The sequence below is a fragment of the Pseudophryne corroboree genome, chromosome 4 (assembly GCF_028390025.1).
Source record: "Pseudophryne corroboree isolate aPseCor3 chromosome 4, aPseCor3.hap2, whole genome shotgun sequence".
NCBI lineage: Eukaryota > Metazoa > Chordata > Amphibia > Anura > Myobatrachidae > Pseudophryne > Pseudophryne corroboree.
In genome coordinates this window covers 488,142,091-488,158,467 of record NC_086447.1, presented here as the reverse complement: position 1 = coordinate 488,158,467, position 16,377 = coordinate 488,142,091, and the positions used below count along the sequence as shown (strand labels likewise).

General features: G+C 44.1%; 1 protein-coding gene across 4 annotated transcripts in view; it reads right to left on the bottom strand.

Moving 5' to 3' along the window:
- LOC134909816 (uncharacterized) overlaps positions 1-16,377 on the bottom strand; it is a 366,238-nt gene that overhangs the window by 208,062 nt on the left and 141,799 nt on the right. For all 4 annotated transcript variants that reach the window (XM_063917096.1, XM_063917098.1, XM_063917097.1 and 1 more), the window contains 6 exons: positions 14,670-14,840; positions 13,371-13,488; positions 12,305-12,467; positions 9,573-9,711; positions 9,253-9,406; positions 752-847 (listed from right to left, as the gene is read on the bottom strand). In XM_063917096.1, coding sequence (XP_063773166.1) covers positions 752-847; positions 9,253-9,406; positions 9,573-9,711; positions 12,305-12,467; positions 13,371-13,488; positions 14,670-14,840 — 841 coding nt within the window. The remainder of the gene's footprint in view (positions 1-751; positions 848-9,252; positions 9,407-9,572; positions 9,712-12,304; positions 12,468-13,370; positions 13,489-14,669; positions 14,841-16,377) is intronic.

The window sequence follows — 16,377 nt, the reverse complement described above, 5'->3', positions numbered from 1 at the left end:
GCAGGTTTCATGCCCAGCACCTTTGCCTAAACATAGTTGACAAATGAACCTTATGATTTCCTGGATCTACAATCTTTTCATTAAGTACATAGAATTGTCCCGTGTTTTTATTACTATGTTGCTACAGTATCTAGTATTTATTCCTGTGACTTTGCTACAGAAATAAAAAAACATTTGTACACTGACAAATCCTGTTATTATAAAACCAGCAATCCACACAGCCATGAGAGTATAGTAACATAGCTCACACTCCCATGTCAGCAGGTATTTAATCAGCGAGGACAGGCACGTCACAGAGCTATGAAGAAGTAAACAGAAGGAGTGAAATATGCTTAGAAGGGGAGTGGTGCGTAGAACAGTCACACACACACAGTTCTGGGTCAGCCACAGATAACAGGCTATGGGGTCTATTTACTAAGCCTTGAATGGGGATAAACCAGAGATAAGGTACCAGCCAATCACCTCCTGTCATTTTTCAAACACAGCCTGTGACATGGCAGTTAGGAGATGATTGGCTGGTACTTTATCTCCATCCATGGCTAGGTAAATAGACCCCTATATTTGAAAGTATTTAATTCTTTGTAAAGACTATTCCAATTCCCTCATTCATTGTGTACTACACACATATGTACTGTATATATACTGAGATATAAAGATAACAGAAACTTATTTCTCTACAGTAGTTTCTAGTTTGGTTGTAGCCAGGAAGGACAGGCGAAAGAGTGCAATGATACAGCAGGGAATGACTCACCTGCATATGGTAACCAATGGTGTGCAGCCCATGAATTGCCAGTGGGAAATGCCCCCCGTCAGCCAGAAATGTCCTCCATGGATAAAGCATGAATGTCTACAAAAAGATGGAATTATTCAGGACAGCTGGAGCTACATACAGTATCATGAATGTGGTTTATAGCTATAAAGTGGAAGCATCATAAAGTAAGATATATCTTCAATGTCAGCCTTAGGGCTTGTTCACCTGTTTGTGAGCGGTGTATGGAGAAAAGGCAGAAGCTCCCAGATATCATTCCTCCCTATGGAGAGGTGAGGTCACAATGCACACAGTATGATATTAGCAGTATGATACAGCAGTCACCGCACTCTGTATCTGATTGGCTGTCCCCGGATTTTGTTCAGTTAGGTGTCATGAAGCTATAAAGCCTGCTGGTGTGGTATATGTGACCACACACACACACACACACACACACACACACACACACACACACACACACACACACAATTATTTTTTCCCCATAATCACAAACATACATGTGCAGGCTAGAGAAGCAGAGGAGGCACTTGTATGACAGTGATTACTTCTGCCTCAGGATAATGGACAAACAGGGCCACTTAAACTTTTTGCCAATTAACTCATGGCTCTCCAAGATGAAATAAAGAGGTCAATACGGAAGTAGGTCTGCTCCAGTTAATAGGGACATGCCATAGTGAACTGAATTTGTGCAGCCCTGGTTCAGTATACATACTGTATGAATTGCAATCTGCACACACACAATAATAAGACCATCTTGCAATCCGTGGTAGGATCCAAAAATAACTAGAATTATTTAGCAAAGGATAGTTCTAAAACCAGTGTTGCTTGGATATGGTATTTCATTTGTCAAGAACTACATTACACATTTGATGTTGTTTCCTAGCTAGAAATACAATAAAACATGTTAAAAAGAAAAGTGGCTCAGAGGGGGCGTGCCTTGACTGCCATTTAAAGTGGAAGTGTGGCAGAAGAGCTCCGATAAAAAATCCCCTAATAATCCCCTAGGTCACTGCCAGGCGCAGCCAAACATCCATCACGCCACCCCTCCAGTGACCGGCAACGCTCTGCCGTCGGGAGGAAGTGTCCGCGAAGCCGGTGGTGGTGACACGCAACTCTGCAGGTTGCGGCCTTCCCCACTACCACAAGCCAGGGCTTCAATTTTTGCCTACCTGCGGGGAAAAGATCGCGTAGTCCGCTGTGCCGCCTCTGGATCTACCCATCCAGTGCTGCCTGACTGTACTCACGGCAGCGGAGCCTGGCTTCCTAGTCCCATGTCCTGTGGGTGCTGTCTGCTATCTGTGTCAGACCACCGGAGCTCAGAGGCGCCCGCCATCTTGAGTGTCCGGGATCTGTGTTGCCTGAGAGATTGAGGTGAGCTGCATGCTTGAAGGCTCACTGGTGTACACCACGGCTGCCTGGTCCTCGGCTAGGCTGCTATTGTATGGGCCCTTGAATGTTAGCAGAGGCAGTTGTGCTTAAAATGGAGCTCCTGCACTTGCTGAGGGTGAAAAGGGGACCCAAAACCCCTGCATTATTTACCATCCTTCCCCTCTCCATTTTCCTTAATGTTTTATATGTGGAAATGGGGAAGTCTATATTCCTCCTGAAGTGACTGGTACTCAGCTAGTCTTGAAGAAGAATTAAGAGGAGCTGGCACCTGGGCTTGGTCTGGCTCAAGAATGGAGAAGCTGTGTCCTCTATGCTCTTCCACACACCCCCCTCCCCCCCGCTGCTACAGCATAGCCTCTGCACTCCTTCTACCAGATCCCTGCTGCCTACTCACGGCCTCCTTCCACCTCTTAAGCCCCTTCTGCTACAAGAGGGTCTGGCTTGTGGAATCGGGGATCAACCCTGGAGCTCCTGCGGGTGGCAGCCTTCCCACACCCCTCCAACTACAGCCTCAATTTCTCCTGCCACCCGGGGTGAAGCTTCAGTGCCGCTGCCCCCACAACAACTTCTGCAGCCCGCATTGTGTGCCTCTCCTTTGGGCTCTACACACATCTGGCTATATCTGCAGCCCCTTCTCTCCTATCCTGCTACGCAATAGATTGCGTTACCCCCGCCATTGACATGTGCCGCACTTACCAGCTCTTTACTGGATACATTCTTCAATTTATAACTGGAGTATTCTTAAATAGATAACTGCTGTGACCGCAACTGACTTTCCGTACATAATTGGGCCCTGATCTATCATTGCGGGTCAAGCCCTCTACCACGTTATATTTGGCCTTATCTGATGCCTGCTCATCTTCAGGAATGGCAGCTCTTTATAGTAAGGCACGTGTTTCCTACGCAATACCAGTCTACCCCATCGGAATGCTATTAACTGTACTCTTTCACGACATGCTTCCGTAATGTGACCTCAACCTATCCTGGTTCTCATATAGGTTCAAGTGCTACCTATGCTCCCCTCTCCCCTCAGCTTCCATAGTGTCATTTGCTATTATCCTCTTGCTAACCTCCACTATGTTGAAAAATAAAAAAGCTCAGCCGGCCCCCACAAACTTTTTTGGGAATAAAACTAAACCCGCACAAGCACAAGGATCTCTGCTGGAATCGCCTTCTTCCCCTATAGCCTCTGATTCAACTATTGATCCGCAAATACAGGCTGTGATGACAAGCTTATTGGAAGGTATACAATCTGCATTTAACCAAGAAATTCCTAAAGCAGTCTCAGACTTTAAATCGGAAATCGCCTCTTTGGGCTCCAGGACTGATGCTTTGGAAACTAAAATTGACGATCTCTGTCGTTCACAGCTACGTATGGACTCGGAACTTACTTGGCTAAATGATGAGCTCGAACTACTTAAGGAGAAACAGGAAGATAAAGAAAACCGCTCCATACGCAATAATCTCCTTATTCGCCATGTCATGGAATTTGTGTCTGGTGCTTCTCTACAGTCCTTTCTTAAAGATTTCTTTCAGCACCTGGTGCCAGACCTGTCTGATGATGCCTATGCGACAGGGCTCACAGAGCTTTAAGAGGCAAACCATTGGCTACTCAACCTCCCAGAGTTTTTAATCGTACGCCTACACTACTACTATTCCAAAGAACAAATCCTGTTATCCACCCGAGATTCACCCACTATATTATTCCGAGGCATGCAATTGCAAATATTCCAAGACTTGGCTCCCTCCACCATTCAGAAATGGAGGGACCCTCAGCCTATCGCGAAGATCCTTTGTCAATAAAGTATCAGCTATAGATGGGGAATCCCCTTTCTTCTCCAGCTCTTTGCCAACAACACCATGTATCCAGCAAAGACTTTGGCTCAGGGTCAGGGCTTGCTCGCCAAATTGGATCTGCTTCTGACCTCCCCTCACACCTCCTCATCCTCGGCCTCTCCTACATCTCAGTGTCCGAAACCGCCGACGGCTGAATGGTCCAGTGTGGGCCATCAGCGTTCAAGGGATACAGACCCTCCTTGATCTCATTTGGTCACTCTCCATACCTCCATCAACATTCATTGCAGCTCTTGGACTTTATCCTGTTTCCGTGACTGTGATTTGGCCGTGACCCATGTACACCAGGTTCCTGCCATATTCTCTCTCTAATCTAGGCGACCCAGTACTAGGCCACTCTGCTGTAGTTTGTTCAGTTCCGTATATATGATATTAGTCTATTTCTATATATTTGTTCTTGCTAACTCACAATTTTTTCTATGTTATTGTATTGATTCTGCTTAGGTCTCCATGTGTATGATGTATTGCATTCTCCCTTTTTATTTCCGCTCCCCCCCTCCCTTTTTTCTTTCCCTCCCCCTCCCTCTTCCCTTGTGTTCCCCTTCCTCCTAACCCTCTCCCTTCCCCTATTTTCCCATCCCTCTCCTCCCTGCCTGTACAGGTAGCACGTTTATCTTCCCTCTCCCTACGAGTAGGGACTGTTTCTGATGTGTCGGGTATCCCGAGTGAGTTTGGCGACCAGGATGTTCTGGTCATATTAGTTCTACATTTTGCCACCCCTATGCACCCTTTACCACTAACGATTGTTGTTAATATATTGGTTTATGTAGCGGTCCTCGAATGGGACCCACCTCTTCAGGGTTGTTGCCCTTTGGGCACTTTCTGTTTTTTCTTTTCGTATTGTATTCTCATTTTGTCTTTCTCTTTCCTCTTTTATTCTCTTTTCTGTGGTTCTGGTGTGGATCCTCTGTGAATATTTTTCTATTGCATTTTATTTTTTGGCGATTCATTTTATTTGAGGTTAACATTCCACCCGTCCTCCCGTTACGGCTTTGAAACTACTCTCTGTTAATATTAATGGGCTTAACTCCCCTAAGAAGCGTACTATAGTTCTTGGTGCCTGTAGCAGGTAGAAGGCAAATATGGTTTACCAACAGAGGGCTAACCTTACAGATTCGCATACCCAGCTAAAAGGTAAGCAATACTCCCAGACCGTCTTTGCCTCAGCTGATTGTAAAAAGCGGAGAGTTGCGATCAAATTTCACCACCGGGTCCCTTTCATTCACACTAAGACGATAGCAGACCCAGAAGGACGATACAGTGTGGTAATTGGCTCCTTGCGCTCGGACACATTCTCCTTTGTATCTGTATATGCTCCTAACCAGGACCAAACTCAGTTCTTTCAACACTTATTTCATCGTCTTCACAAAATTGCGCAAGGTCACGTTATCCTAGGCGGCGATTTTAATATGGTTCTTGACCCGTCCCTAGATATATCTGGCAACTCAGGTTCCAAAAAAGCTACTACTTTCTCTAGGGTATCTCTTACCCTTACCTCTTCCCGTAAACAATTTAATCTCTGCGATTCCTGGAGGTTTTGCCATTTCTCGGCCCGCGACTACACACACTACTCGGCCCCTCGACCAGCAATACTCGCGCATTGACATGCTTCACATCTCCCACACTCTTGCCTCGACCCTAATGGACATTGGTATTACCCCTTTTACGTGGACAGACCATGCGGGTGTCTACATTCTATTGGATCTTCTTCAAGTGTAACTGACCTCCAAAACAGTTCTCAAGCATTATTTTGAGGAAAACGATACCCCTGAAATTGATCCTGGAATCGTATGGGAAGCCCACAAAGCCACTCTCCGAGGCCACATATTGGTAAAACCTCTATTATGCGGAAAAAGACGACACAAGAGGGCTTTTATCTTGAACGCCCAAAATTTCGGCCTTACTAGCCCAACATAAACTTAATCCTATAACTGCTCTTCTTACCCAGATTGATAACCCTAAAGGACAGTTGAATATTCTCCTCTCCCGTCCTGCTGCCACCACTCTGTGGAGATTACGCCAAAGGTGTTATGACAAATCTGATAAAATTGACTCTCTGCTAGACAACAAGCTATGGTGTAAACATTGACAAACTCTACTCTTCTAAATTAAGAGGCTTCACATACGATTCTAGAGTGATGGTTGAAGAACTTCGAGATTTTTATACTGCCCTGTATAACTTGCCAGTGTCCTCTGCCTCTCCGAGCGAAACTGAAGCGGTCCAGTCATAGTTGTTCAATACACCCCTATCTTGTATAACCAATGCCATTAAGTCCATGTGACCCTCCGCTGCCCCAGGACCCGACTGTTTTACGGCCCAATACTACAAAACATTTGCGCCTGAACTTGCTCCTCGCCTCACCTCTTTATTTAATAGCATCCTGAATGGCGCATCCTTTGCATCCGCTTCGTTGCAAGCTGACATAGTAGTAATCCCAAAACCTGATAGAGATCCCTCGAAATGTGCTAATTATCGGCCAATCTCTCTACACAACGTAGACCTGAAGATCTATGCCAAAATCTTAGCACTGCGTCTTGTCCCTTACCTTCCCCACCTTATTCACCCGGACCAGGTGGGCTTTATTTCCGGTAGCCAGGCATTCGACAACAATAGGAGAGCCATCAACATCATCCACTCTATCCATAAACAGAAACTCCCCTCTTTGATTCTAGTGCTGGATGCCGAGAAGGCATTCGACTGTATTTCATGGTCCTTTGCCTTTCAGGTCCTCCACAGAATGGGATTTGCCGGTAGATTTCTCCAAGGAGTTCGAACACTGTACCACTCCCCTTCAGCCACGGTTTCAGTTAACCGCTTTACCTCTACCCCCTTTGGGATTACTAACGGTACCAGGCAGGGCTGCCCGCTTTCCCCCTTAATATTTGCCCTTGTTATGGAACCCCTAGCTGCTAGGATACGTGCCAACGTTGACATCGCTGGTGTGTGAATAGGCCCATCTGAGCACAAAATTGCGCTCTATGCTGACGATGTCCTGATATCCCTGGGACAGCTGGCCCAATCTCTGCAACCTCTTCTGGACGAAATAGACCTCTATTCCAAATTTTCAATAAAATCAATACCGACAAAACTGAAGAACTTGATTTCTATGTTCCGGGCCCGATCAAATTGGCTCTTGATACCTCTTTCCCATTTAATTGGCATAAACGTAAACTTAAATACCTAGGTATCTATTTAACCCATCGGCATCACCAACGTTTTCAGGCCAATTTCCCTCGTGTTCTAGACCGGGTCAAATCGGACCTACTCTCATGGTCTTCATTATTTATTTAATGGATAGGACGAATTAACTCGGTACAGATGAATGTGCTCCCTAGACTCCTTTATCTTTTTCAAACACTCACAATCTTCATCCCCTCTTATGGATTCAAATTTTTAAGATTCCAGTCCTCTCGTTTTATTTGGGCTAATAAACATCCCCGGATTCGCTTAAAACTGCTACAGCACCCCAGCCATAGTGGTGGTCTGGGTATCCCAGATTTTAGATGTTATTATATCGCAGCGCAATTGGCTCACTGTGTGCAATGGTGCAACCCCGAGGCATGGAAGGTCTGGATTGATATTGAGGCTGCTGAATTGGGGCTTTCTTCTATCTCCTCCCTCCTGTGGATCCCAAGGACCAACCGGCCCAATATTGTAGTCTCCCACTCCTTATCTGTTTGGGACTCTGCAAACAAAAAAAACGCTGCCGTTCAGCCCCCTCCCACCCAGCGACCGCCTCTGCCTGTCAATCAGGCAGAGGCGATCGCTAGGCAACAATGGCCTTCGGCCGTCTGGCATGCGCTGGCGCACTGTGGCGCTGGCGCATGCGCAGTACTGACCCAATCGCACTGCTGCGATAAACTGCAGGGTGCGATCGGGTCAGAATGACCCCCTATGTCCCTTCTAGACTTTGCAAAATTTACCCTGGCTCTTCTGACAGGTGTTGTAGGGGTTGCGATGCAAAAGGCTCCTTCATACATATATGGTGGTCCTGCTCTAAAATAGTTACGCTATGGAGAGATGTTATTGCCCACATAACTACTCTATTGCAAATGCCCATTCCGTATGGCCCCAAGTTTTTTATTCTGCCACTACATGTCCCAACTTTATCCAGACACCAAAACCAATTGATGCGTCATGTGGTTTCTGCGACCACCTGTCAAATTGCGATGGACTGGAAACGAGCAACTGCTCCTTCCATTCAATCTATTTTAGCTCGTATTTGGTACGTGTACCGCATGGAATATATGACTAGCATTATCAATAACTCCTCCAAAAAATCTGACTCCGTTTGGTCCCGATGGATATCCCTTCAACGAGTCGCCTCCCCATTCGCTTTCTGATATTGTCCTGTTCTCAGGCTTCACCAACCTTCACTTCGCTCTTTCACCGAGGATTCACCCTTCCTATCTTTTTTCCTTTCCTGTTCCTCTTCTATTGGTCTTTGCCCTTGCCCCTCTCAACTACTATTTTGTTATAACTTCTATCCTCTTCCTTTTTCTTCTATTTTCTTTCCTTCTCTCTCTTTTCCCTCCAATTTAAATTGTTAGAATGTTCATATTCAAAATGCTGCCTACATTATCTTTTCAAAATTTACGCACTTGTTTTACTTCTTTGGATTTTGACAGCTGTTTTATTGTATTGAGTTCTGATCCCCCTAATAAATAAAGAAAAAAAAAAAAAAAAAAGAAAGAAAGAAAAGAAAAGTGGCTTAGAAGTTAGTGTTGGGCCACACATAGCGGGCAAGCGGGTCCCGAAGCCTTATAAGCAAAGTTTCTCCCTGTGGTGAGTGAGGGTGTTACAAAAGTTCGATAGCCATATAAGATGCTCCACATTCAGATAGATCTGGTCACCAATTAAACTATTTTCAGCCAATCTGACATAATCTCTGTGTGTGGGGGGCTATAATGTATAAAACATTTCACCAAAACAGTTTTGAATGAACAGGAACGAATACTGTATAATCAGAACAGTTATATTACAGGCGAGTAAAGAGTTTTAGTAATCTTGATACTAGAACAACCTTGAGAAGATTTAAGTTTTCATTTTTGTGTACTGTATAATACATGGTTGTGTCATGAAGCCAGTAAACTACCAGGTAGCCACTTCAGAAGTGATGGAGGAAGTCTGCTATCACTATCCGTATATTAATGGACAACATAATCAGAACTAAATAAAATCTAAACTGATTTAATCTGAAAAAAGTAGCATGCAGTATGAAACGTGTACTTTTACTGACTCTGTGACTACGTGGATCATGAGGTTGCGGCACAGGCATCTGAGAGGAAAATGCACTCCTGACCACTGAGTCACTCAGCGCTGTTAGTCCATGATACATATTTTCTGTTGTGGTTCTGAACGCAGAAACATTCCCAGAGGACAGTAATGCTTCCCTGTGGGATAAAGCAGGAATATATATATATATATATATATATATATATATATATATAAACAAAATAACACATTTTTTTAGTAATATTCCACAATTCCTGAACATTATCACAAGTAAAGTCATAATTTAATGTTCTCTGCGCACTGTGAACAATCGCTTCTGCATACCGGATCAAATGGCGTACAGCTGCATCAAACTGTAGGATCGTGACGTCACGTTGGAACTGTAGCAATAATGCTACTTCCTTAGGGTCATGAGGATTGTGGAGGCCATCTATTATCTTCTGTATGTCCCGCAGCTCTGCTCCTGTAGCAGATCCAATGAAAAGAATTAGTTTACCTGGGAACCTATACTGTATGTTTAGTTATCATATGCTGTCAAAAATGAAACAAATAGAGGCACAGTAAAATACATTTGTCTCTTCCATACTGCATTACTGTTGTAGAGCACATACTTCATGAACACATGCTTACCTTTTCTCTTTTTTTTTTTTTTTTACTTCTAGCAATTCTTGTGGTGTCAGATAAACCAAAATAGGTCTGTACAATCAGCTTTCCAATCTTCTGTTCATCTGACGGATTTACATAGCTGAGACATATTTACATATGTGGGATATTTGTTGTTACCAGATAACAGATATTAATACGTGGATTTGGTAAATAGCAACACAGTTGTATGAAAACTGCATTTGTGCAGCACCCATACTGCACATGTGTAATTCAGGTCCTGCGTCCTCACCCGCGGTACAGCTCCAGATGTCAGGCGAGTGGCAGTCTACACCTGTTTGGGGGGAGGGGGCAGCGACGGGCACCATTTCACATCACTTCACCATTTCACATTACTACCTTACAATTCTGGGCACCTTACTACAAAAAGGATATCCTGGAGCTAGAAAAGGTTCAAAGGCGGGCAACCAAACTAATTAAGGGTATGGAGGCGCTGGAATACGAGGAAAGGCTTGCAAGACTAGGCATGTTTACACTGGAAAAGAGAAGATTAAGAGGGGACATGATCAACATTTACAAATATATAAGGAGACAATATACAGATCTTGCGCAGGACCTGTTTTTGGTTAGATCAACACACGTGAACACTCGCTCAGGTTAGAGGAGAGGAGATTCCGCACAATACGGCGTAAAGGCTTTTTTACGGTAAGGACGATACGTGTTTGGAATTCCCTGCCTGAGGGAGTTGTAATGGCCGACTCAGTCAACACCTTTAAGAATGGGTTAGATAAATTCCTAATGGATAAGGATATCCAGGGTTACGGGGCATATTCACGCACTATGGTTATTATAAAAAAAGAGGGGTAAAACGTAACGGCAGTCATCAACTTCAGTCAAAATTTTATACAAAATAATTGTGCATAGGAGACCACAAATGGGTTGAACTCGATGGCCAATTGTCTTTTTTCAGCCTTAGATACTATGTTACTATGTTACTCTGCTTCCAGCTCTTCGCCAGGATGGGCTCTTATTCTGACTAGCAGATTTTAGTAATATCACATTTCACATTGCGAATTTGGGCAAAAATATTTATCACATCCGCTTTAAAAATGTGTATTGTGATAAATATGCCCATTGGAGAGAAGTTGCCCAAAGCAACCGATCAGCTTCTGACATTTATCAAGTACAGTCTTTAAAAGGACAGTAGCTTTGGGCATCTACTAAACTTTACCTCTCTCCAAGGCTTGATGCAGCTCCTCTTAGAGAACTACATCCTAGCTACAAATATTTGGTATAAGTTCTAGGAGTTTATCAGAGTTTAAATGATCCTTTCACAGAAATGTCAGCACTACATCAGCAACTCTACAGTATATTCATAGATTATTTTAAGGAACCACTAATAAATCAGGGCTGGACAACTGCTAGCCACCATGACAGTTATAACTTTGCCCTCTGAGGTAAGAGTCCCTGTGCCCTCACCCTGTCCCTCTTGTTCCCCACCAGTGTACCAGGGGAGGCATTCATTTTGCCGACTGTCAGGATCCCAGCTGTCTGGATACCAATGTCGGAATCCCGACACCACGGTGGAATACTGGTGGTCGGAATCCCGACCGTCGGCTGAACTCCCCACTCAGATGGTCGTCCACGCCACCACCCGAGGGGGGAATATAACCCTGTGTCGCCACCGGGCTTGCAGCACGACTAGCGCAGCGAGCCCATGAGGGGACATGCTGCATTTTCAGCCGGTATTCCAGCTGTCAGGATCCTGGTGTCAGTCTCCTGACCTCCAGAATCCAGACAGCTGGGATATCATACTGAATCCGCGTATCAGTGCTGTATCTGTAAGAATTAAATGTGGGGTTGTGAGTGTAAATTCCACTAGCATTTAGTGACAGAACGTTCCGCATCGTGAACCACTGTGTTTAGGCTGCTCTCGCCAGAAAGTCTGGTGGTAACATAACTATAGTTTACTAGAGGACTGATTGTGGCTCCAGCCTCACTGACAGTAATTCTGAAAGTTGCATGTAGAGATGTCAATGTCAGGAACTAATGCTAATGGTATCTGGCTTGTGCATTAGAGAGTGGCTTGTGGGCATGCTTCTCCGTGGGGAGAACGTCTGGCAAATGTACCCTAACAATATGCTGATCTACAGCGATTGCAGGGGGTGCATTTAGAACAATACCAAGAGGCTAGTGGGGGATCTAGTAATGCCCGACCACCCATCTGTGGCCCCTATTCTGCCTATGTGCTGGTGCTTCACTTAGTATGTGCTTTGACAGGCATATGCATTGCCCGGCCCTTTCCTACATTTCTCTATAGTGTCAGGCAGTGTTGGCTTCTGCCCCTAGTCTTGCTTATTTTCTGCATAGCTTCCTATAAGTTCATTGTATAAGGACGCAGATCTGTGACCAGTTAGCACCACAGTACATATATGACACATGCCCTGCATTACCTATTCCTTCTGTGCCACCCCAGTCAGCCGTCAACTCCCTGTTTAGCATGCTGCTGTAACCACTGCATGAATTTCCCAGCTGAGCAAAGCTGAGTATGTAAGAGACAATGTCATGCAAGGCAGCTACAATCCGCAATGTCTGTAACAATGCACGGTAGGCAGCCTACAAAAGAAAGAACAAACTGTATGGAAACTGGAAGGAAGACATTAAACAGGTTAGTTTGGTTGTGCAGTCTACAATACACAAACTGTGACAGTTTAATTTGTTTTAGTACAAACTGAATGCTGTTGTATTCTACTCACTACATAGGGGGAAATGCATCAATCCTTCTGAAGAGTGGAGAAGTGGACAAGTGAAGTCTATAGCAGTTAGCAGCCAATTATCTTCTATATTTTATTGAATGTACTTGATAGATACTAGCCAGAAGCTGATTAGTTTCATTGTCAAACTCCAATGGTCTACTCTTTAGAAGCCTTGATACATTTTCCCCATATCTGAGGGCTTATTCACGCGTAGGAATTGGGGTAACAGGTAAAAACACATGAAACTAAAGGTAAGGCACATTTCAAACATGTTTACTGATGTACAGTACTTTCCATTAGTTCCACTTCTACCCATAGGTACAAGCCTGGGGATGCAGTAAGTTTGCCGGCAATCAAGATGCCGGCGTTCAGGTTACCAATGCCGAAATCCCGGCACACCAGGGCTATTCCCACTCGAGCCTGCAGTGTGTTTAATGCAGCGAGCCCGCAAAGGAACTTTTAATGTTTGCCCCAGGAACTCTTAGTGTTTGCCCCTGCCGGCATTCTGGCAGGTGGGATGCCGCTGTCGGGATATGAACAGCCGGCCTCCCACCCGCCAGTAATACATACCGAACCCCAAGCCTGGCACTATGGGATTTAAGTCACCTTAACTGATTTTAGTCACATCATGGAACAGTTTGGATCTCACATCTATTACACAGCAATGGCACAATGGTAACCACAGACGCCTTTACTGAGATCATCGTATTTGGTTTATCACTGAGTTTCAAGTCAATTTTCAATGACTATTGTTCCAATTTACCTTATCTGGAAGCATTTTAAACATGGCAAGGACTTCAGATGGATAAGGAATATACCACAGGTTAACAAAAACTTGTCCATCCTCTGTCAGCAAACTGTGTGGCCGTTCCTGAAAAGTTCTGTAAATTATAAGAGATAAAACAGTTGCAACTACTAAAACGTCTCATTTACTTGATAATTTAATTGTCACAAAAGTAAATAAACTAAGATAACTACCAGCAATGTATGTGCTTTACAACTATAACAATAATAAGAGTTTAATATTAGTTCCGGTTTCCTCTGCATCCATGCACTTTTCTCAGTCACTTTCCATATACATTATATAGGTAGAGGTTTTCTGTTATTTGTCAATAGTTCAGAATTTATCTTCCCCTAGACCAGTGGTTCCCAACCTCGGTCCTCAAATACCCCCCAACAGTTCATGTTTTCCAGGCCTCCTCACAGGATTGCAAGTGAAATAATTAGCTCTACCTGTGGGTCTTTTATAATGTGTCAGTAAGTAATGAATACACCTGTTCAACTGCTAGGTGACCTGGAAAACATGAACTGTTGGGGGTACTTGAGGACTGAGGTTGGGAACCACTGCCCTTGACCAACCACTATGGCAACAGTAACACTGTACTGAGGGGCTGATTCAGAAGCGGACACTGTTCACACAACGCTGCATCTTTCTAAGCAACGGCTGTGCAAAATTATACAAAAGCCACAGGAGAATAAAAAGTTGCACACTGCTGGCTTCTGTGATCTGCTGCTGTGCCTGAAGACGCAGCATCGGATCATCTGCGTCACCATCAGACATGGAAAGAGGACCCTGAGGTTACTCTGGATGCCAGGTGAAATAACACTGCAGGGGCCAGGGAAGCTGTGTACAAGGATGCAGCCACTGGCTTCAGCATGCCCAGAAAACAGTGCTGACACGCCCCCATTTTCCAGAATGCAGCCCGTAGCTGCCCCTAAATGCCAGCAGACTGTCAATCATGCTGAAGCTTTTAGAGAACTGTGAACGTCATCACAGCAGGGGGGAGGTGGCGGGAGCGCAGCAAAGCCCATTGCGGGCTCATTGACTTGCTGCGCTCGACAGCCCCTGTGGGTCGGCATTCTGTCTGCTTGCATTTTGATTGCTCAAGATCATGGCGTCGCCATGGTAACCACCAGGATCCCATGCAGCGGTCAGATGACTGCATTCCCTTAAAACATTGGAGATGTGTGTAATATCAAGTTAATGTACAATTATGAATCAGGCCCTGAGACTCCATCCAAGCTTGCAATGATATATTATATAGAGTATACAGCTGGAAACCTGGGATCAGCCTGAAGTGCTTCTTTAACTCCTGACTTTCTCTCCTGAGGCTGTCCTATGATGAAATATGTTTTCCGAATGTTTGGGAAGTCTTCCAGCAGCTGCTTCAAGCTATTGCAATAAGCAATGATCTGTCCTCGAAGAGAGTGGGTAGCAATCCTTCTGCTCAAGCTAAATGGTACAAAGAATGCAGATTATACTGGAACATGCAAATATGAGAAATCTGTAGAGATAAAAATGCTAAAAATATATAGCTGAAACATCGCTCACAGCCAGGTGACAACTTGATAATTGCTTTCAGTTAGCAAGCGTCATCAAAGTAGTGTTGTATCCACAATCATGCAATATGATATTCCAAATAAAAAGTATACTGCCAAGAGTGAGGGACACAGTTGTCACCCCAGCCTGGGAACTACAATGACAATAGGTTTCCTTCTGTTATTTTTTATTAAATGTACTGTGTCTTCCTTCCTGCATTGTCTGTGGAATATATCTCCATATTCCTCATAATGGAACACTAGATTCAGTGTTTTTATTTTCCTTATATTTACATTTGAATAATAAGATTAATTATATAAATTCTTAGCAAGAAATAGTTTTATTACCACCATATATAAAATCATATCATAAGTTTTGGAGATATAAAGCCCATTTGTGTTATATTTTAGAGCATGGGTCTTCAACCTATGGCCCTCCATCTGCTGTTGAACTACACATCCCAGCAAGCCCTGCCTCGGCTTTAGCATGCCTTATTAGCAATACTTTGGCAGGGCATGCTGGGATGTGTAGTTCCACAGCAGCTTGAGGGAAGCAGGTTGAAGACCCATGTTTTAGAGCAACGGAAGATTATATAAATGATTGCATTTCAGATTTATTTATTAACCTGTGATGATAAATCTGATTTCCTGCTGTCACAAATTATTAATAAAATATCTCACGGGCAGCTCATTGAAACTGACTGGGACAGGTAAGGTTTAACTGGAGCACTCTGGAGCAATGTGTGCATGTGTAACCCAGCTAGGTGGCTCACATATGCTCAGGCCTGGGCATTCAGTTCCACTGAAACAATAAATAAAAAAATTAAATACTTTACCGTTTCTCCATCCCCCACCCCCTTCACACCCGTTATTGCCACCCTGCGATGGTAAAAACACTGCTTTAGCTAGAAGCGACCCTTTGATAGATACTGTATCAGACCCTCCATGACCCATTCCACTAGGTACAAAATGCTCTGCTCCTGGACTTCCCTCTTAATTAATGATTTCCATCACCTGTGCTGAATTAGTTAAACGATAAGAAAGCTGTTTCTTCACAATCACAGGTGATGGCAATAATAAATTAAGAGGGAAGTCCAGGAGCAGTGCATTTTGTACCTAGTGGAGTGTGTCATGTTGCAGGGTATGCTGTATCAAGCAGCCATATCTCCAACCAAAATGGGCTCATTGTTTATGTCAGTTGTTATTAGCCCCAGTCCTCAAGTAACAGGTTATGTTTTGTGGATTTCTATAATCATGCACAGGTGAGTTATGCTATTTTGCTGGGTCAGTAATGATCCCACCTGCTCTATCAAATGGAAATCCACAAAACATGATCTGTTAGAAAAACCTTATAGGCCCTACACACTGGGCGATTATTCTCAAAAATATAGAACGATCTTGTTCATTAATGAATGAGATACCATTCATATCTTTGAGTGTGGAGGCTCCAG